Source organism: Coffea eugenioides, chromosome 3 (genome assembly GCF_003713205.1).
Source record: "Coffea eugenioides isolate CCC68of chromosome 3, Ceug_1.0, whole genome shotgun sequence".
NCBI lineage: Eukaryota > Viridiplantae > Streptophyta > Magnoliopsida > Gentianales > Rubiaceae > Coffea > Coffea eugenioides.
The window spans coordinates 45,342,287-45,365,732 of record NC_040037.1 but is presented as its reverse complement, the minus strand read 5'-3'; the positions used below and the strand labels follow the sequence as shown (position 1 = coordinate 45,365,732).

The 23,446-nt window shown below is 36.5% G+C and overlaps 1 protein-coding gene across 2 annotated transcripts; it reads right to left on the bottom strand.

Annotated features, from left to right (window-relative positions):
- Positions 1-1,852: 1,852 nt before the first annotated feature.
- On the bottom strand, positions 1,853-8,988 carry LOC113767024 (protein INVOLVED IN DE NOVO 2-like). Of its 2 annotated transcripts, none has more exons than XM_027311195.1 (7): positions 8,707-8,988; positions 6,550-7,733; positions 6,208-6,389; positions 5,957-6,025; positions 5,550-5,837; positions 3,848-4,051; positions 1,853-2,268 (listed from the first exon to the last, which is right to left on the bottom strand). In XM_027311195.1, exons 2-7 carry the CDS (start codon positions 7,724-7,726, stop codon positions 2,029-2,031), a joined length of 2,160 nt encoding a protein of 719 aa, XP_027166996.1. In that variant the 5' UTR covers positions 7,727-7,733; positions 8,707-8,988; the 3' UTR covers positions 1,853-2,028. The 2 variants fall into 2 exon arrangements, with proteins under 2 accessions (XP_027166996.1, XP_027166997.1); XM_027311196.1 differs by lacking the exon at positions 8,707-8,988 and adding an exon at positions 7,952-7,967.
- Positions 8,989-23,446: the final 14,458 nt, after the last annotated feature.

The following is a 23,446-nucleotide window of genomic DNA, read 5'->3' as shown; positions in this document are numbered from 1 at the left end:
TTAGGCATCTATTTGACAATGTCTTTCAAGTTTTACTTATGTAAGACACTATTTGGCATCTATTTGACATTGTTAAAAAAATTGGTGGGAGACAAACTTGACCAAAAACTCATTTGTCAAACAGGCCCCATGATCTTTTATTGAAAATCTACCGTTCTTTCGTCATTTTCTATATAAGACAAAACGGTTTTTCTATTGTTGTACTGTATCCTTTTTGTTTTCTATTTTTGAGGTTTTCGTGCCACTTTTTTAATATTAAACACATCCTTGGGTTAATTATGTGCAGTTTGTGTTATTTTTGGCCTCTGTTGTGGAAAAATTGAGAATCCAATTGCATTACATGTTTCAGTGTCTAATGTGACGGTAATAGAACTATGGTTATTGTTTTCTAGGCAATCAACAGGAGGAATAAGGCCTTAGAAATCTTGATTTCTTAAATTGCGGAACAAGTGTACAAAGCTTTGTGTCAGCTTATGTGTGGACAGGGCAGATGTATGACGTATAATGCCAATAGATTTTTTCTATTTATTTTTTAAGGCACAATGCCGATAGATTGACTTACCCAAAACCTAATCCTCAAGGAGAAAATTCAAACTAAAATATATTGCATGTTACTGTTGCTAGTTTTGTATAATTTTGACTGAGGTATAAACCAGGCTGTTCCACAAATTTTATTTTATTTTTTATGTAGGGCCTTGCTGTTCTCTTTAAAAGCATTTCTTTTTAGTTTGGGCTATTTGATTGAGGGTTGAATCATTTTCCAGTAACATTTGACCATTTGTCGACAACCTTTACTGCAGCTTGATTGTAAACGTCACAACTCAGTAATAGCTAGGTAATATGTACTTTTTTTTTTTTTTGTCTTTTCTGAGGTAATATGTAGGTAATATGTACTTGATTATTTTTTTTTTGTTGTAGTCTTGCTGCAATGTCAGTATATATTACTTCGAAAGGGAGCATGATTGACAACCTAAAACCGATTTGGATTGCTCATACAGCTTTTGGAAGGTGAGAAAAGGAAAGAAAAGAAAGGGACTGGAAAGAAAGTTTGCCAAAATCATATCATGATTAAAAGAGAAATCATTTTAGCATTTGATCAGTCTTAAGGTGATGTTTAGGGAAAGGAACATTGTATCATGCATTCAAGTTGAGGATGTATACGCATCATTACTTCAACTTTAGAATGATGGTGTTATTTGTTGGTGACAATCGTGGAAAATTAGCTTTGTCAGCCATCAACTATTGGAAATCACATGGTGGTTTATGAAAATTAGCTTATCCAAATATTTTTGATTGCGTATCACTAGGACCATATGTCTGAGGTTCTTATTGATCACTTATCAATACAATCGTCATATTAACAACTGAATTCGAATATACGATATTTTACAAGGAAGTGATCAATTCTTACTAATTAAATTAGCCCTAAATATGATTCAATATTGATCAAATATTTAATTCTTACTAATTAAATTAGTGGATACTATCAAATATTAGTTAATATTTTTTATAATAATTATTTTATCAAAAGTACTCTGAATAAAATAATATTTTACTTTTGATACTTTTTGATAGTATTCAATTATTCATATAAATCTAAATCCATAAATAAAATACTATCAAAAGTATCATATCATAGTGATAAAATTATTATTATTATAATTATTTATCAAATAACAGGTATAGACATGCAAAATTCAACATCTTTTCCTTATAATTACATTAGATAATCTTATAATTCTATAGGGAAGTAAATTAAAACTCATTACACAAGGGCATTTTTGAGTATTATCCTAAAAACAAAGCAAGATAGCAATTCAATCGGATTCAAAAATTAGAAAAACCCCACACAAGAAACTGCAATCAAAGCATTAACCATTTAGCAACTGAAAATTAGTCTCTAACATGATATTGAAATTTTTAGCCAATGTTCAGCGTTCCCCCTTACAGTCTATCTCTTCTTCCTATCCATTCGTTCAATGTGCATTAAACAGAAACAAAAAGCCCAAAATGAATATCCATATCTCCTCAAGTGTACGTAGCTCTCTTGCGCTTGTTAACCTTCCAGAGTTTTAATATGTGCTCCACTCCCTCTCTTAAAGATGCTGTTCTTCCTGCTTTTAAATTCCATAGTTCAGGCAGAGGATATCTTCCACTAGGATTGTACTCATTCATTTCATCTAGAGCTTTAACAACAGCCTGGTACACTTCGTCACCGTATTCATCCTTTAGACTATTCAACTTTTCGTCATTCTCATCAATTATTTCCTGCATGATCAGATTCAATGAAATCAACCAAGTTAGGAAAACCGAAAGGCAAAGAGGATTGCCTCAGCAGACTTAGGTTGTTCTTCCCATAGCAAGAAAATCCAAGTGCAAAATAAATGTATATGAAATTTATGACGTCATTTAAAACAATAATGTATTTAAAACATACACATAATCAGGAAAATTATTATTCGAAAAACAACGTTAATTCCCTGATACTAACAAGGGGAGAATTAAAGCCTACAGTCTCTTTTCTCCTTCCACTCCCCTCCTCCACAAAATTAAATCCATTCCTCAATCTCCTATTCCTGTATACATTACTTGGTCAGAGGGGATTGTGTTACATCATGCTGGAATCTGTTACAAATCCTTCTGGAGGGTTCTTCAGTGAACCATGAAAACATTTAATTTATCTAACTGAACGCCAAATATATGCGCAACCCATGGTCAATTCATGAATCTGTTTGCTGCAATTAACACCATATTTTGGTCGCTATTAAGAGCTTATGAAGATGTTGATTTAAATAAAAGGAACAACGTTTCATGAAAACGTTCAGCAATCAGCCTATGTACCTTGATCAGTTAAATGATTCACTGTAACAAGCTGAGAAACTTAGTTCAGTGGGTTCATGTGTACAAACACATCAATAGATGCATTTTATTTTTCAAAGCAAAAAACCACCCCCCCCCCCCCCCGGGCATGTGTTTTTCCCCCCTCGTGTGAAGCACATGGAAAGACAAATAAGATGATTCAACAACTAAACTAGGCAAAGGTCTGAAGAGCAAATTCGGAGTTCACTGCAATGTGAAACAGTCAATAACAGAGGTTTTCCCCACCCTTCGTTCCTAAAAACTAAATGGGGGCATGACTACCATCACATTAACCAAAACTAAGGATGTCCTTAACACTTGAATTTCTTTTGAAATATTTAAAGCAACACATCGTGGATGCTGTTAAGTTACTCCCAAAAGATATAAGGAGCAACTTGAAGAGATTATTTTCATTAAATAATTATTGCTTTTTCCAGAAAATACAGGTTTAAGATGGGGTACATAGACGAGGCATATGTTTATTCATAAGGAGTGAAAGAAAGCAATAGTTTAATTCAAACACTAATATTTGATGTGATGTACAGGTAGGTTTACATACATTCTTATATTCTAAAGGTAAATCGGCAACTAAAATTTTCCTAAACCCTGTATATTCTCAACAATAAATTCCACAGGTGAAAATTCATAAAATTACAGTAAAGGACAGATCAAATTATAAACAAAAGAATTGTAATTTAAATGCATCCATGAGTAAGTAAACATAAATATGTCCACAAACTGGAAGCGAAGGGTGCCAAATGTTCTCTCTTCCATAGGCAATGGAAATGGTGATTAAATATGAGTGAATCATAGATTCAATTGCAACAGCCAATATTAAAGGTAAGGAAATAAACCATAACCAACTCAAAGTCAATCTGTAAACCAACATTCCGGCAGGTAAGCAGCACGTCAAGTCGCCTTTAAGAGGTGCTGTGCAGGAATAACAGAGATTAGATACATCTCGAATTGGCTATTAAACCACACATACCTTGGCATTTTCTCCATCAATGATGACCCTGTATGGATGCCAGCTTGGATCCCTAAGGTTATCTTCCCACAAGGAACACAATTCAATTGCTTTCTCAGCTGCTTCAGTGTGCGAAAATTTTCTCTCAGCAGCACTGTGAAATGGCTTCTCATCCAGCTCTCCCATTCTCTTGACATGTATAAATGCACGGCTATCTTTCAACCCCTACACAATATATGTGGTTGACGACCAATTAGCTCTTGCAAATATTTGAGCATCACACTGCTTCACACTTCTCGTTTGCTTTTTTTTTCATAGTCCATTTCAAACCAAACAAAGTAGTCTAATGCCAAATATTTGTCTAACAGAAGAGACAACATCCATCCATGCACACACACTGTGCAACTATCAGCTAATCTTAACAAAAAGTAAAGCATAAGCATTAATCTTAGTTTAGGATCATGGTTTGTAAGTGTTTTACAAGTTTTCACATTAAAGGGATGTTGGTATTCTGCAGCTCCTGTTGGAAAATTTAGCTGATTCTTGATGAATAACACTAGGATTTTAATATCCTCTTAGAATCAGAGTCTAACTATTAGCTTAGATACACCTAAACATTGAAGTCAAGAATTATTTTTATGTAGTCTCCTCTAACAACCACAGATTCAACTTGAGAATGTTTTTCTTATGAATTGTTCTTGAGGATGCAAGGATTTGATGTTGCAGTCTGCATTTAGGCAAACATCACTTAAGTACAGATTCACCCAGTAGCCATCAAATAGAGACCACCATCATACTAGCCCTACATCAAGATTTGAGTTTCTAAAGGGGACCCACAACGCACCAGTCCACACCACCTTCTTATTCAACTGTTTTCTGATCTAAAATAACTGCAGAAATAACACTTATGTGATACAAGGGACAAGAAAAGGAAACGGCCAAAAGAAAAAAGAAAAAAATGGAAACTGCCAGTGTACACTAACATGTTTACCTTTTGTACTCCCCCATTTCTTTTAGCTTGATTAAAAGGATGCCATAGAAAGGCATTTCATGCAATTATTGCATGAATAATGGAAAGGCATTTCACCATCTGCAATTAGATTAGCACTCATTGGACTGGAATAAAGTAGAAGTGTAATCTTACCAATAACATTTTTTTTAGAACCGTAGAGCCTGATCATTTGACTAATCCCAAGCACAACACAAAGAAGACAAAGGAAAAGAAACTCAGAAATCTCTTCCTGTGGTATTTAGTTATTATATCTAGCAGAGTGGCCAAACATAATTGTATACTCCTTGGATTTGCAGCAAATTCTTCTGTTTTTATTCACTTAAACCCTTCAATTCAATAATTATCTCATCTAGTCAAACTTATCTATAAAGAAAAGGATAGAAAATACTGAAGCATACGAATTAAAATGGGCATATATTCTTATCTCTAAATACTTCTTCCATAAGGAGAATTCTATTCTGAAAACACAGATTGCCTCAAGGAGAAAATTTCCTGTAATACTAAAGGGTACAGAAATTGACATATTTATAGGCACATAGCTATATACAATTCTGGTCTTCTTAATCCATATTATCCCTCATGTAATTACAGGAAGATAAATACATTCTTAAAGTAAAATATCAGGCATGGTTGGATAAAGAAAACCATTTATAGACATATAACTGAGCAACAGAGGGTAGGATTTAAAGAAGAATAGTAAATAAGTCATACATTTATTAGCTCCTTGCGTGCTTCCTGCACTTCGTCATTGGTCTTCCTCTCCTTGACAATGAGAGCTTGATTTATTGCCTCCAAAGCATCAAGTTCCTCTTCCTTCTCTTTGAGCTCTAATTCAATTGAATTCATATTGTTCTCAGCTTCCTTGTCACCTTCTTCACCCATGTGCTTCATTACTTCTGCAGTGCCCTTCAGGCACTCTATTTCCAACTCAAGCTTTTGCTTTTGATCAAGTTTAGCCTCCAAATCAATTATCCGTTTATGAAGCTCTTCCTTCTCTCTCTGCACAGCAAAACAAATTAATTAAATAAAGCACCAATCTTGTTGAAATCCTACTGAATTTTTCTTTATTTCTTTCGTCTCTTTGTAAGGCATCCTAATGCAGCAAAAGCATAAAGCACCTTTTGGTCTTCAGCCAACTTCCACATTTTCTCATCTGCCTTCTTTTGCTCCAAAATTGCCCTCTCATTCTGCACATTACAACCATCTTTACTTTTCGTCATTTCAAAAGTTGAATAAACTATTACACTAGGAAATAACTTTCATTCTTAAAAACCCAAAATAGCTTTTGAAACCAACGAGCATGTATGGTCAAACTTCATATCACTCAAAACTGAAAAGCAATAGACTGTACAAGAACATGATTACATACCATTTCCTGCTGCTCATCAAGCTTCTTTTTCTCACTTTCATTTAAAGCTTGGCGGTACTTCAACTCTTTCTCCCGCATTTGAAGCTCACGTCTCCTAGCTTCTAAGGCTAATGTACTCTTCTCGTGCTCACTGACAACATGTTGGAGCTGCTCACAATGGTCCTGCTGCATCTTTTTCATCTCTAGTCAACAAAAGAAAAATAATGTAGTTGAACTCCAATCACACAACTGCATAATGAAACATAGAACTGACAATTTTCTTAAATTTGAGTCTTGTAAAATGACAGTATAACGAAAGCTATATAAATCAAGTATGGGACATAGGCATTCAGAAATACATACTTTCATAATGACCTTCAATCATATCTTCTTTTTGCTTCATTACATTTCCCATGAGAATTTCAGTCCTGCTTATCTTTTTTTTCATATCTTCGCATTTCTGATTTTTAACTTCCAGTTCATTAGTCAAGCTGCACACAAGCTGGGTGTCTTTCCTTTTATCTTCTATTTGTATGTCTGAGACAGTCTTCAGATCTCCATTTCTCCGGAGATAATCTCCAATGAGCCCCTTCAAATGATACTCCTCATATCGTGCAATCCAAGCAAACAGCCCACTATTTTTGTGCTTTTTTGCATACCAATCTCTCTTCCCATGTAGATCCACTTCAAAAGCCTTCTCAAATGTTATAGCATTTTTGAATCCATCCCAATCCCTATTGAATTCTACTATGGCAAACCCAGTGTGACCCTTGAAATTCCATAGTGGATGGACTCTCACAGGGTTATATCCTTTACTTATCCACTCCTCTCTCAGCTTTCTACCACTTTCAGCAACATACTTACCATTCTTAAGCTCAACTGGAATGTTTGCAACCACAGCCATCCAAGGCCAAACAATAAGATCTTCTTTGGCATTGCGAGTAGATGGTTCACAAGATGTAGCAAGGGATACAGGTGGCATACTTGGAAAAGTACTTTTTCCAGGTGCTGCAACTGATTTGGCCCTACTAGCAGGGTCAGTCTCCACATTTTCAGTTCTTTCAGCTGACAAGACAACATCTTCAATGTATTCATCTATTTCTACACTATTTCTTTCACCAGAGGATCTTCTGGCTCCAATGGTTTTACCGCTTTCCAAATGCACAATTTTGTGAAGTCGTGGGGATGATGTGCTCATAACGTCTTTACAGCTGTATATCTGTTCTGGGCTTCTTCCATTCGAATGCGGCTCTGCTGTGTCTTCAATCCGTTGCAAGTATTTAAGCAGTCCCAAATGCCTAGCTTTTTCTCTAAAACTAGAACTCTTTGACTCTCTACCAATGCGACAAGAATGCCTCATGAGCTCCTTGAAATCATATTCTTTCCGTCTACAATCTGGACAGTATGGACACCTTAAATAATTTCCAGAACCTCGGATTCTGACCTTTTCATCTCTTAGTTCCTTGTAATACCTGTACTTCAGCTCTTCCAACTCTGAATCCCTCCTACTGTCAATTCTTTTATCTCTTCTAGGAGACATTGTCAATCTAACATGGCATAGAACAGAAACCACATGTCAATCGAGCAGGTTCACTGCAGAATGCAACTATACCAGTTCAAACCAATAAGACGAAACAAAAAAAAAAAAATGAGTACAAGGGAAACTAACAGGTAAGCCCATCAAATGAATTCAAATTGTTCATGTTTCATAGTACCAAGCCAAGAAAAGGAAAGCTTTCGCATGCTCTTTACATGGTTTCAGTACCTTGGCAGTCTATTCCCCAATCAATAAGTATTCATTACAAAGAATGATCAGAAAAGGAACCACCCACCAGAAAATCTCTGTCCCACCAAAACCAAAAGCAAAAAAAATTAGAAGTAAACATAAAAAAATGGTAAAAACAATAGAGCAAAAATCCATCTTCTTTAGGAAGTTAGCAATGAGAATGAGAAATCGGTCCTTAAAGTAATGCAAAAAATTGTCAACAAGAATAAAGCATGAATAAATTTCACACTCTATTACCTATCAATTTATTTGGTTCTCAAGTGACAAATAGATTAAACCCCAAATGTAAGCAGAAGAAAAGGACTTGGGAAAAGGGGAGGGAGTAATTCTCATCCATTGACAACATTTCCACAATCAAAACAGAGTCTTTACTCTTCACCAAAAAAACTGGAAAACCCTACTAACAGAATTGGATAATCACTTAATATATAAAAAATATATCTATCAAAAAAGGAAACGGAACAAATTCCCAAACCCCAGAAAGGGGAAAAGAATAAAATATTCAGCCAAAACAGAGTTTTACTCTGTTATACAGAAATTCAACACATCTCGATCACCCAAACAGAGCCCATGTGCACCAAAAAGAAATGCGCAAAAAACCCCATCAGCAGCATTCGATCATTACATAAACAAATGAAAAATGCTAAAAACAAAAAACGTTTCACAACCCCAGAAGAAAAAGAGCATCAATTTACGAATCGAAAGCAAGTACTTCATTCAAAAAATCAAGGTACCTCAAAAATGAGAGATTTCCCTCAAGCAAATCCTAAATCACTAAACCCTACTCAAATTTTTCAGGGTTTTGAAGATTCCACCAAAAAACCAATTTTTCCTGTTGAAAAAGATCAAATTTCACTCCCAAAAAAGAAAAAATAGGCCAATTTCTCCGCCCACCCTTCACATTTTTTGGTAGCCGTAGATGCGATATTTTTTCCACGTCTAGGGTTTTTGATAGAGAGAAAAAGGGAAAATTCACAAATTCGGGATTTTGATGAAATTTTGAAAAGTTTTAAAGCAGTAAAAAGCTTTAGTTGGCTGTAATAATATGGCTATAGGACGAGCGTGAGAAGTGTGAACTGTGGAGCGAAACCCGCCAAAAACTAACCAAAAACGGAGACATGATTTTTTTGTCATTTTCCTTGTATTTGTAATTTTGAGGTATTCTTTTCTATTTTTGTAAACTGACGGGGACGATGGTGGTTCTTGGGGTTCAAACTTCAGTGGAGTGTGTGAGATGCACTCGTGGAAATTTGTCATGTGAAGGGTTAAGATGGGCGCGTAAATCAGACGTAGATTGAGAGGAGGTTGGTGATGATGCTTGGACATTATTAGAGAATAAATTGGCCTTTTTGGTTAAAATACAATAGTTTACTATAAGTAAATAGAAATACTAACTCATTTTTGATAAGATAAAATTGGCTCACATCCCTTATCCCCAATTTTTTTCTTTCATCCTTGTGCTCTATGGGATAAAATGTCACAATAACTATAACACTATTACCATAACTCCATAAGTACATTCTTTGCAATATCATTATTTGCCGCTATGACCAATCATTTACTAGTGCACGTACCAGTGTATGAAGGAATGCAATTAAAAGTAAGATCCTTTTAACCGGAGCTTAATGCGAATTGGTATAATGGAGATAAAGTCTCATATGATTATATGTATTTACATGTATTGCCCTTTTACACTTAAATACTTTTCTGATATAAGTTTAATCTTTAAAAATGTTAACATTTTGGGTCCTGTTAACTTGCACGACTTAAAAAAGCATTAGTCTCTTAACCCTAAGATTGCAAACGAATCGAATCGAGTCAAGTTTTAACCTAATCGATCTAATTCTCAACTTAGTTTTACCAAACTCAAACTCGACGATCTCTCGATGTTAAGGTTGAATTTGAGGTCGATCTCAAATTCAAGTCGAATTGAACTTTAACTCGAGCTTAAAAAAATAAAAAAAAATAATTATTTTATTTTTAAAAAATAAATAAAATAATAAATTTTCTTAAAATATAATAAAATATTAGGAATATATATGTAATTTCACTATTAAAATAAAAAATAACTGGCTCGCGAACTAACGAGTTAAGTATTTTTAACTCGAATTCGACTTGGTCAGCTTCAACTCGACTCAAGTTCGGTGTTAATCGAACTGGAGTTAAGTTTTGATTCAAACTGCTCACAATCGGCTCACGAGCAACTCGATTTGTATGCAACCTTATCCGATCGCAAGTCGTTCAATACGTATGCAGCCCTACTTAGGCCTTCATCTAATTAACAATGAAAAAGATAGATGTTCATTGCATTACTAGAATATTTCCAGCTTGTTGTAGGTCATTTTTAACTTGTATGTAGATAGTACAAGTTTCAACTTGATTTAGGTTAATTTTAGGGTATATAGGTGTTTCATTCGTTTGATATCCAGTTGTTCTCCCTTAAAGCAGGAGTTGATGGTAGTAAGAAAAATTATATGGTATTTGAAATTTTAACCAAGAAATCCTCCACGAAGAATGATGGTATTATAATGTTGTCTATCTTCGAATGATGAGTAGACTATCACAAATATTAGGCGACTTTTGTTTTTACTTATTTTTGTTTTTTGTTTTTTGTTTTTCAGATGATGTAGATTCAATCGTTTCAGTACGTCTACATCACTTCTAGTCACGAGAAGATTCAAAAATGTAGTCAAGCATGTAGAGTCCAAAAGATAACCATTAAGCTAGTGGCCACCAAAAATGGACTAAATTCCTCTTTTGATTGTGGGTCGGAGGCTTGAGTATCACTTACAGTGAAAAAAAATATAAAGGAGATATCAGAGCATCCCTTTAATCTAATTAGGTTCGTATATCTGCTAATCTTTTATATAATCTCTTTAGAATCCCCCTCCCTTCCTCCCCCTGCCTGTAGAATAAAATAAATTAGGTTATAGAAATATTATTGTAACTGGAAAACAAATTGTAGAGTCCAAAAGATACTTACATTTGCCTTGTAAAAAAGCAAAATTGACTCAAAAGATTGAGTTCAATTTTCTACGACCTAATTTTTTTATAAATTGGCAAAGTGTACTCTTGACTAACTAGCCACTAAGGAAAATATTACTCTTGATGAATGTGGTTGGGCATCAAACTTATCCAAACATTATTTCACCCCTCCTGGCTATCTTTTTAACTCGCATGTATCACATAAAAAATGTACTACTCTAATTATTTTAAATAATCTCATTTTTTTTTATAAAACATCATGATTTCATTAAAATCCGCACTAATGGCAAACGTTCTTAGGGCTACAATGATTTTTATCTTAATTTTCTTTATTATTCATAGTTGTATCTCTTCAAATCTGTTTTTTGATATTGGTGTATAGTTGATGAAATAATCTTCTATCTAAGCACACTAAATTGTTGTTCCTTGCTAGCCAAATCATGGGACTTGAACAATTGTACCAATGACAAGTATATATTTTGCCTAGTGTTTCGTATATATTTTGATTGGATTGTGGTGGAATTGGGTTTAAAATGATGATAAGTGTGACGGCCCCACCTCCCCCTAAGGCGAACCAAAGGGTTCGGCGGGCCGCCTGCCCAGCTCTCGCCGGGACTCAAAATTTTAAAACAATAAAATTAAATAAACCTACAGGCATACTATTCACAAGATATCTAACGCCAAAATAGTTCTATTTACATCTTCAAAAGTATCGAGTCAAACCACTCTAATACATTAGAATAACAACCAGCAGAAGGTAGACCCTATGGAGGGTTCTTATACAAACCACCAAAACCAAAACAAACCTCCTAACTGTCCGACTGTTACAATCAAACCTAACTATACTAGTGTATGTGTCAAAAGTCCCCGCGTCGGCCCCTGTTAAGGAAAAAAAAAGGAAAGGGGTAAGCTATATGCTTAGTAAGTAAACAGGGGCAAAAGCGTAAATCTCACGTAACAACAATTGCACAGTAAGAGTAAAGCAAAAGCAGAAAAGTAACATCACATAATAAGGATACAGGTGGCTCCAAAGCCAAGTCATTTGCCATGCGTGATCTCCTGTCGACACTCCGTCGACCATAAATAAGGTCCGTAGAAACTTCCCTTGTACACCCACCGAACACCTTATCACCCTCACTGGCCAGCCACCTCACAAACTTGCCCGGGCGAACGAAATCACAAACTTGAGCTTGAATCACAAGCTCGGGTCACAAACTTGGTCCACATTCTCGGTGAACCGGATTCACAAACTTGGTGACCTCAGACTAAGTTGGACTGGCTTCGACCAAGCCCTGACCGGCTCGAATAGTCCATCTCGGTCGGAAGATCAACCCCAAACTCACAAACTTCACAAAATTATTCAAAAGTCACCCCGAGCCACAAGCTCAAGGGGTTTAGTTCCAAAATGATTCATATACATATGCCATATACAAATGTGTGCGTAAATTAGGGTTTAGGTCGAGTGCGATAAAGTACACCCTCGCCTAGGTACCCTTTTCATACATATCAAAACACATAAGCAACTAACACATAAGAGCGGCCTGAATACTTACACAACGAACAAAAGAGCAAAAGTATGAAATTCGTGCCGCGAGGAGTAGCTAGTAGGCCCCACCGGCTCCACCTAGCTCACCAACGTCTGAAATTGAAGATTGTGTCACAATATATCACAAACGGCTACTAACATACTTAAAACAAGCAAAACGGCAAAATCGGCACATGCAAGTGCGGAAACGGCAAAACGGGTGCACGCGCCCGCGCGGAACGGCAAACGGAAATGGTCAAATCTGCCTTCTCAAACCGTTTTGATCAAAAGTTAGCCTAGGAATGTCGGATCAAGGTACATGAGGTACCGTTACGAAGCTAAGAGGAAGGGCTACTATTTTCATGAAGACACCTAAGTCCGGATCTGAACAGAAATAGGTCGAAAGTATGGAAAATCGTTCAAGAAATTCGCACTTTAGAGTGACGAACAGGGTATGTTGGCTGGACCATAACTCCCAGCTCACAAATCGAAATCAGAAAATTCCAAAGGCATTTGAAATCTGAGACATAAGGCTAAAACTTTGATGTTTTGGTCAAGACCTGAATCCATTCAGAACAGAACGAAAATTGAGTGCCAAAGTACCCGTCAGAACTGTCCAGATCAAAGGCAGTTCTGACGATCAATCTTGTTTTGGTCATAACGGAAGCTACGGAACTCGGAATTCGACGTACTTTATACCGTTTCGAAGCTAAAACCAAGATCTACATTTCTTATGAAGGAGTCGACACCCAGATCGTACAGGATCAAAACCGAAAAATGCACGGTCAGAGGCTGAAATTCAAAACGTACACAATTTCAGGGTACAAAACAGGTGCGAGTGTTTTGGTTATAACTCGAGCTACACAGATCCGTTTGACCGGAAATTTTGCAGATATATTCAGGACATAAGAGGCTACAATATTGAAGAAGGCCACTCAGTCCAGTTTCGAGGGTAACTAGGTCAAACATGCAAGAAACTACACCAGAACCGGAAAAACAGATTCACAAAACGCATTCTAGCGGAAACATCATAAATCAGGCTATCCAAGTCCAAATCCAGAAATTCCAAAACCAGCTGAAAGCTAAGAAACAGGGTTACATTTCATCAGAAGACCTCAACAACCAATTCGGAAGCAATCCTGACCAAAACAACCAATTACAGGCGCAATTCTTACATTCGGGTAAAACCAGAACAGCAATAGTAATTTCGACTTTTCTCATTCCACACTACTCCGATTGACCTGAAATTTTGTAGGCACCTTTAAAATGTCATTCCTACAACTTTCATGTTTTGAGCTAAGGCCAATTCGGCCTCTATCTAGGACCTAAAAATTCGGACAGAATGCTCCCTTAAGAACCCTAGGTTTTTCAATTTTCTTCCAAAACAGAAATTGGTTGCAATTAATCACTTTTCCCACCTCCTAGAGTCAATATAGACCATTTCCAATCATCATAGATAGCCACACAATCATGCTTATATTAAAACAGAAAAATCCCCAAAAATAATAAAACTTCATCATTTCAACCACAAATCAAGAAATAACCCATAAATTTGCATCTCATACAACCACTAAGCATGATTTAAGCATCAATTAAAGGAGGATGGTGGTTCTTCACAACTTACCTTTAAAACAAGAGAGAGAGAGCTATTGGTCACCTTAGCTTTTCAAACAACTTCACCAATCACTTTAAAATCACCAAGTGGAGGAGTTTTGTGGAGCAAAACCAAAATTAAACGGTAGGAGTGGAAGATTGAGCAAGTTTGGATCAAATTTTGGAAGAGCTTTTCTTTTCTTTTCTCTCTAATGAGGGCCGGCTATGAGCTTGATATTTGTGGGAATTTTTGGGTCAAATTTTTGAGTTATTTTGGTAAAATGGTAAAAGCATGAATAGTAAGTCAAAAGTAGAATTTAATCTCTAAGTGACACATGTCACTTGCATTAATGGTTTGCCTAACTTTTTTCTCTCTCACACCTATCCACTTGGCAACCTCTAAATATCTCATAACACCCGGTAATTTAATTCCAGTATTCAAAACTTAACCTAGTTGGCCGAATTTTTCCGAACTTTTCGCACTAGTGGATCCCACATCCAGTATACGCTCTTAATTTCTCAAAACCTATTCGATACTAGAAATATCATCTAAAAACTATATCTGCTCCTTAACAATATCTAGAATTTTTCCTAATCACGAAAATGCAGAAAACAAGCCATGAAAAATGCGAAAACCTAGAAAATGCAAATTACGGGTTCTCACAATAAGAATGGCTATTTTGATGATTAGGTGATAACTAGTTGATGTAATAAGTAAAGTTTGAAAAATTGCACGAAAGTGGGCACATTTATATGATTAAATTTGCTTTAACAGGAAGGCAAATATATGGCACCAGAAAAAAGGAGTCAAGCCGAATATCGCGCTAGATACTAATTAGAGAGTTTTCAGAAGAAAGGATGGTCAGCATTATACAGCACCGGATTGTGAAATTTGTTTCCAATACCGCATTGGATACTGGAGCGGAAAAAATTTCCAAGTTGCGCAACTTGTACAACGTGCAGTCAACTTTTCAGCCTTTTCCTCTGTGACAGTTGGCACATTTTAACGATTACTTTTTGGGTCTAAAACATCAACTTTTGTTACCTTTTTGCAACTTTATATCATCTCAATATCAAATTGTGTCGAGAAAATGTGGATGAAGACTTTTTGGAGGAAACTTCTTGAAGAAGAGAAAAGCACTTTTGTTGGGTCATCAAGAAAAATAGAATAGAAGATAGAAAGCAGTTTCTTAGACTAGAACTCTCTCTCTAGAATAGAATAGAATAGGACTTTTAACAAAACTTCTGATGAATTCTTGATGTAATATTGGCATTTGGAAGACAAAGGAAAAATTAGAACTTGGAGATCCTTGTTCCTTCAATCAAATAAGCATTTTCTTCTCCCTTTCTCTTTATTTCGTTGGATATATGTTGGGATTCATAAAAAATCTAAGCTTTATGTGTTTATTCTTCATGTCTAGCTAAGATATTTGTTCTAGAGGTGGATGACACCTATGTGTTTCTTGATCTTGGTTTGAATAAGTAGATGAATGTTACTCTTTGTATTTGCTAGGTCATCTAAACTTGCTTGATCATTTGTGAATGTTTGATCACCATTTACAAATTATTTTTTGTTATTTATCGATGAAAGTTGGTAGATAATGATGGAACCGGCTTAGATGGAACTTAATGTTTTAGCACACAAAAATAGTGTTGACACTAAGTGGGTTTTAGTACATTCTTGAATTTAATGGCACCATACTTGTTGTTTCACCATGAAAAGTCGGAAAATACATGTATAAGAGACAATCGATTAGTCGTGAAATCGAGTTTTTGATACCATTTGTGAATGAACCCTTAGCAAGACAAGTAGTATAGCATTTATCACTCATTTGAACTACAGATAAGAACACTTGGTTGATTTCATATCCTAGAGCTTGTGTGTTAGTTGAGTTCATCCCTTAAACTTGTAGCTGTTACACATTAGTATCTAAAGTAGCTTTCAATTCTTATTATTGTTGCTTGTCTAGATAACAAAGTAGGAAAAAGTTCTAGTAATTGCGAGTGCTCCTCGAGGGATTGACCTTAACTTCCTTATACTATAAAACGACCTGTATACTTACAATTAACAAGGAAGTTATTAAATAAAACTAGAGTTCTGGGTGAACCTCGTCAACCAGTCATAGATTATAATTTTCTCAAAGTAGAAAATAATTTGAAATATGACAAAGCGAACCCAAAATTAAGAAACCAAAAAAAATTATAATTTAGACTGACTCCCAAGAAATATAAAACTTGAGGATAACCAAAAGTCCAATGCTTCAATTGTAATTCTATATAACAAATTAAGCAACCAACCACTTCATGTTAAGGAGTATAAAAAGAATAAGAAAATACAATAGTTGTCAAGCCTCAGATCCACAAGAGGACAAGGCGTATGAACACCTAAGTGATCTAAAACTTTCAACTTACAAATTGAAACATAAATGGAGAAAATTCCAACATTTAAAATTCGAATACAACCAAATGATATCCTAACTATCCAACCTAAATTGAAGGTTATAAAATTATAGACCGATGCCTCTTATTTACTTTTTCAATCAATCAAAAAATCTTGCATATAATAGAACCCACGGTTTGAAAGTCAAAAAAAAAAAACAAAGACAAACAAAAAAACTCATCCTATCCGCATCACGCAAGAAAAGATTTAACTCTACGATTATTAACGAAAGGCATGAGCCACAATTTGCAAAATACATAGTTTATATGCTCCTCTTCTGACCTAATTACGCTTGCATAGCATAATTCTTTCTAAATAATATTGGCATTCTATCAATAGCATGTAGTCAACAAATCCAATACATATCAAATTCTTTTTCACATTGATACAAAATCTGTATCATTACTAAGTTCAAGATAAAACACAACCTTCAATGATCACTAAGATATCCAATCCCGAATGCTTGTCTAGCCAGAGGGTCATGGGATCTTAGTTGTTCACCCAACTAGGTCGGTCATATGTTCATATCATAGGAGGTTGGGACTGGTCCCATCAACAGTAATCCGGTAACAAAAAATTTATGTAAATATATAGTTGGAAAAACATTTCGAACACTTAATAGAGCCATATTATTTCATAATGGAAGAAATATAACATAAACATACTCATTCAAGGATTTTCTTAAACAAACAAGCTTTAAACAATAAAGTTCAGAAAATTCAATTTAAAAACATAGAGCATGAACCGTTTACTTTAAACTATGTGAGATCACCACAAAAAAAAGACTTTTTCGTGACAAAGTTTTTACGACGACGGCTCAGTTTGTCATGAAAAGTCAGTTATTTATGACAATTTTTTGTTTGACAGGAAAAATATGTTCTATTATGACAAAGGCCTTTCTATTGTCAGGAATGGTGTCCTAACTAGGATAGCAGCTCCACCTTGTCATGAAAAGTCGTCCTTTTTGTCATGAAAACTCTCTCCATTAGCACTACTATTTTAGAAAACACTACAACAAAAATGGCTTTTCCTGACATGCTTATAAGGACACTTGATAGGGTATTATTTGTTAGCAATTTTATTATTAATTTCCCCTTTTGTCCCTGTCAAATATTGTGGTAATTATTGATATCTACTTATATTTGGTATCTGGACTTAATTTCAGGGAATGGAGCAGACAACTACAAAAAAAAGAGGGACTTTTGGACGTAAATTTGGGAGACTCCAAAAGAAAGCCTCACAAGCCTGGCCCACGGAAGGCTAGAGACGAATGGCATTTCCTTTAGAAATGTTTTCAGTATTGTAGTTTTTGACTAGAAAAGAGGAAACATTCAGAGGCCTTTGGACTTTCTTGTACTTTGACTCTAAATTCGGTAGGGACCACAAAGGAAGGGTTAGTCAATTTTCTTTTGGCTTTTAAGGGGACAACCGTACAGAGGCTGTGGGGGGGCGGAGTTTGCAGCATAGTTTTAGCATAGCTTTAGTTTTAGTTTTTCTTTCTTTTTTCCTTTTCATGCGCACGAGGTGCTCGACAATATTTCCCAATGGGAAAAACATCTTTTACTCCTGTTTTCTAGTGAAAAACGTGATGCCTTTGCAATCAATTAATTTGCGTGGAGATTTATTTATGCGGCGTGGCTAAGCCTGTCATCTAGTCGAAGGCCAACTTGAAGGCGCGGTTCCAAATATCTGTGAGATCGAATTAATTTTATTTATTTCTTTTGTTCATTAGTATTTGTACGTTTCCTGATTTAATTGCTTATACTTGTTATGTTATTTGAATGTCAAAGGCCCGATATTCGAATTAACCTAATGATCTACTGCCAAATTAATTGATTGAATCCGTAATTATGCAATCGATTAATACTAGTGGCGACTAGCGTGATTGATTTCATGTTAGAGAAACGTATGATCTAATTTAAACAAACCCTTGTAGCGTGTTTGTTGGTTAGGGTTGGGCTTTTCTAATTATTAATGCAATTGAGTAATTAAATCCTATGGTCGTACCTAGGGTTATTTCTTGATTAGAGAAATAATTAACAGCCATACCTTAACTATCGAGAAATTAAGGAAAGGCTGGTTGTTCATCGCGTGTATGACAACTATAACCAATCTAGTAATGAGTAATTGAATTATCTTTGTATCGATGATCAGTTGAATGGACCGTGTCTGAAAAGTTGCACCTTCGGCTAGAGTCATATTGGTTATTGATTAATTATTGTTTATTTCTATTAGATGTTTCATTAGTTAGTTAATTAGTTATTTTATATTTTCCAAAAATCCCCCATGCACTGAACTCTAGAAGAAACGAATTATCCCTAATCCTTGTGGACTCGACCCTGCTCACCGCTATATACAAAATTTGTATTTTTCTTGAGTAGGTAATTATTATTGCACAGGCTCGACACCCTGTCAATTTTTGGCACCGTTGCCTGGGACTGGTGCCAGATTAATTTGTTTCTTTTTGAGTTCATCTTGTTTTCATTTTTTTATTTATTTTTCTCTTATTTTTTTATATAGTTTATGGCTGCTAACATTCCGTATTTTGATGATAAACTGGACTTTATTCCTGAAAGGAGTTATGAGACTCATGCTTTTTCTAATGATCAGTTGGCTGTTGCAAATTGTGAAAGTTATTTTGCCTCAGATCGTTCAACTGACATATACCGTGCATTTTAAGATGGCTTAAGTGCTTCAATCGATACTTTTGGAGATTTTTCACCTCAATATCAAACGTGGTATGACCCTTATTCAAATGGGTATGATCAAGGATGGTGGGATGATTCCAATTTTAATTATGCGACCAGGCCAATGGATTTTTAACAACAAGAGTCTCAACAACCATCATCCATGCCAGGTCCGTCTCTGGAAGAAATGATGAAACAATTAATTGCTAATCAACAAAAGACGGATTCTGACATACAAAGTATGAGGAATCAACTAGGACAGGTGCAAGTAATGCAGAGTCAGGTGAGTCAGATGGTGATAGCAATTAACCGCCTAGAATCCCAAGTCCAAGGAAGACTTTCATCTCAGCCTGAAGTTAACCCAAAGAACGTGAGTGCCATGACCCTCAGAAGTGGAAAAGAAATTAAAGGGCCTACGGTTCTGGAGAATAAGAGTCAAGATCAAATTCAAAAAGAGATGGAAGATGAAAGGCGTGAATTGGCATCTACACTGAGCAAATTGAATTCTTCAAATTATGAAGAATTGCCCTCACAGACCATCGTCGACGTTAAGAAAGATGAGAGTGCAATTATCCTGACAAGTGACATGAAATTGCAAGAGTTTTCAAGAAAATGGACTAAAGATGCAGCTGAAAAGGAGGTTAAAATGCAAGAAATGAGGCCTCAATATCAACTCGTTCAAGTGAATGAATCCAATGAACAATCTCCAAATGCGGTGATATCTTCTCCATTCCTTAATCAATATTTTCCTGACTCCTATTCTTCAACTCCTGTTACTGAGATTGATTTTATTATACCAGAAAATTTTAAATTTCATGACAGGAATAAGTTAAGAGTGGTAATGGCAAAATATCTTGAACCAATAAATGCACTTGATGGAGGAGTGAGTGGAGAATTCAGATTATTGTTGACTTGTTTGGCGCCATCTACTAGTCCATGGAAGACCGTAACTCGTATGCTCAAGAATTACTCTATTTACGAGGGTTATCAGGATTACATAGAGGATGAATCACTGAAACGAGCCACAAGATTTTATCCTCCCTGAACAAACATGACAATGTTTAGCCAAAAACATTAAAGAAATGCGCTCTTTTAGGAGGCAACCCAAATATTGGTTTTATTGTTTTTAGTTGTTTATTTCTTTCGTTTTGTCGTTTCCCCGTTGGGTAGTATCAGTATTAATATTTTCCGCCACAGTGACCAGGAAGTGCAATCTTGGCATGCCGACGCGGTGTTTGTGTCTCCTGAGATCAATGGACGTTTATCAATCTTGGCGTGCACATGCGGTGTTTGTGTCTCCTAAGGTCAGTGGACGTTTTATAATTTTGGCGTGCCCACGCGGTGTTTAACGACCCTAAAATGAATTCAAGAAAAAAAAAATATATATATTTTTGTTATTATTGCAAGAAAAGGAAGAATTATTTTCTTTTTAAACCCTAAAAAAAACACTATTTTTTTTCTTTTTCTTTCTTTCTTTCTTCTTTTTCTTTCTTTCTTTCTCTCTTTCTTTTCTTTCTTTCTTTTTCTTTTCTTCTTCTTCTCTGTCGTTTCTCCTGTTTCCCCCTTTCCTTCTTTTCTTTCGCACGCTGCCGCCACCCCAGATCTCCTCTCCTCCTCGCGCCGCCTTCCCACGCTCCACAGCCCAGCACCGCAACAGCTTGCTGCTGCCTCCAACCCCACGCGACGCACAGCGCCCGGACTGCCATCGCCGCGCGCCGCCTGCCCACGCTACACAGCCGCGCACCGCCAGTCTCCCTCTCTTCTCCCTCACTCCCACTCTCCTCTCCACCTCATTCCACCTGCGCTCGGCCACCTGCGCGCCGCCACCAGCCTTCCCTCGCACGCCGCTATATCCCCAGCGCACAGGCCCGCGTGCTTCTTTTTCTCCATTAGCTTGACGCCGCCGACGCCCCCTCTCCTAGTCGCGATCGCGCACACCCACGGACTGCCCCCGCCGTCGCAGCTTCCATCACCCACTGCCACCAACGACACCGTTGGGCAGTGGGCAGGTATCTCTGAGTCCCTCTGTTGCCAAGTTGCCCTTTAGTCTACTGCATTCTTAGTGTCAATTTTTGGGCTCCATTGACGGCTCTATGGTTTATTTGCTCCGTGAGACATTTCAGTAGCCGTTGTGCGCTTCCTCAGTGCTGTTAAGTTGACTTGTTGGTTTTCTAAATTGGAGACATTTGTTGATTTATTAGCACACTAGCACTGTCCCTAGTCCCGTTGAGTAAAATTGGTGCATTATTTGGGGTTGATTTGGGAGTTAGTTGCCAATTGCTTCTCGTTTTGATTTCTGCTCATTTTTGGTGTTATTTGGTGTGTTCGGCTTTATCAGGTGCAGTGGGTTGGCCATTTGATTTAATTTTTCCCCTGTGCATACAACAGTGGTACTGGTGAGGGTAGTTTACATACTATTTGTTACTCCTGTGTTATTGGTTGCCTAATTGACTACTGAGCATTTGTGGTTGAGTTGTTCCTGTCCAACTTCTGAATTACTGCTACTGGAGTTGCCAATTTCTTGAGTCATTTGCTAATTTTAGTAAGTTGAGTTGTGTAGTTGACTGTCCAATTGGAGACAGTTGTTGAGATTTTGGGTAGATTTGTGTCCAATTGCTGAAATTTGTTGCTTTGTTTAGTCACTCGCACTGCTCCTAGTTTGTTCGAGTGAAATTGGTTGGACGTCCATTGCCCGTGGAGTTTAACTGTTACATTGTTTGGGGCGGTTTTCTGGTATTGATTGAATTGTTGGGCGTAAATTACTTAGGGCTTTACATTGCTAATTTGGTGGGCCATTTATTGTGCATTACCCTTTTGAATTGGGAGATACCTGTGCTTATTGGGTTGATTGTTGACTTCACTAGAGGATATTGATTTCTACTGATCTGCATTTACTTGTTCCTCTATCTGTTGGCAATTTTGTTTCTGTTGATTGGGTTACCTGTTAGCGACAATGGTGAGATCAAAGTCCTCTTCTAGGTCCGGAACCTCTCGACCTCAGCCTACCCCAACCCAACTCAACCATTTCCCGCCTCACCCACTGCTGTGGCCCCGCCATGGTCCCCGTGATTTTAGGAAAGTACTGTTGCTCTTTTGCTTACTTTTGCTGTTAAATTATCACATTGAGGGCAATGTGTGATTTAGGTGTGGGGGGATTTGGATTCGACTAGTGGATCTCTTCAATTTTCTGCCTTTCTTCAATTTTCTGCCTGGCTTGCTGTTGTCTTGGGGAATATTTTGGCAATTCACTCTTCTATTGCTGGTTGTAGTTTATTCTATGAATTTAGTTTCGGTGGCAAGTAAGAACATATTGTCCTGGTGAATATTTTGAGTTTAATGACTTGGTGCAATTTGTGGCTAACTTGTTTAGGCAATGTAAATATTTTACTGGCATTGTTGTGTGGATTGGTCCCCTATTGGCCTTAGTTCTCCATGTTTGGGAGATGACGTGGGCCATGATCTTTAATTATCTGGTATTTTGGTATTTTATTGTGAATAGCATATGGCTATACTCCGCTAATGTCGTCACCCAGTAACTGGGAGTTTTCACCACAAGTGTCGATTCTCGCATCTAAAAGTGGCGATATTTATGAGTAAGAGTTCCTGGAACTGTGAAAAGTTGAGTAACTGGGCTCTTTCATCTAAAAATGTCAGAATTCACGTCCAAAGATTTGAATGGATTGGGACTAAGCATTTATTCCTTCAATCAAAAAAAAAAGAGAAAAAAAAGAAGAAAGAAGAAAAAAAAAGATCAGATGTGAAAAATATGTAAGTCTATGATCATGTTGGCCCGCCGATCCTTGGTTCTCAATGTTGAGATTTTGGTTGCCAGTTGACTTAATTACTGACTGTTGCTAGTTAATATTTGGATTTTCTAGGCAAGTTAGCCATAAATTGGACGAGTTTATGATCTTAGGAGCTAACCGGGAGAGATATGACTTGACACTTAGCCACTAAACCTTGATTTTGGTGTAAGCACAGCTGGCAATAGATAACGTGAGAGCTAGCCATTGTTGAATTGAGTTGTCCCCATGCTTGAGGGCAAGCATGACTCAGGTGTGGGGGGAATTGATAGGGTATTATTTGTTAGCAATTTTATTACTAATTTCCCCTTTTGTCCCAGTCAAATATTGTGGTAATTGTTGATATCTACTTATATTTGGTATCTGAATTTAATTTCAGGGAATGGAGCAGACAACTACAAAAAAAAAGGGACTTTTGGACGTAAATTTGGGAGACTCCAA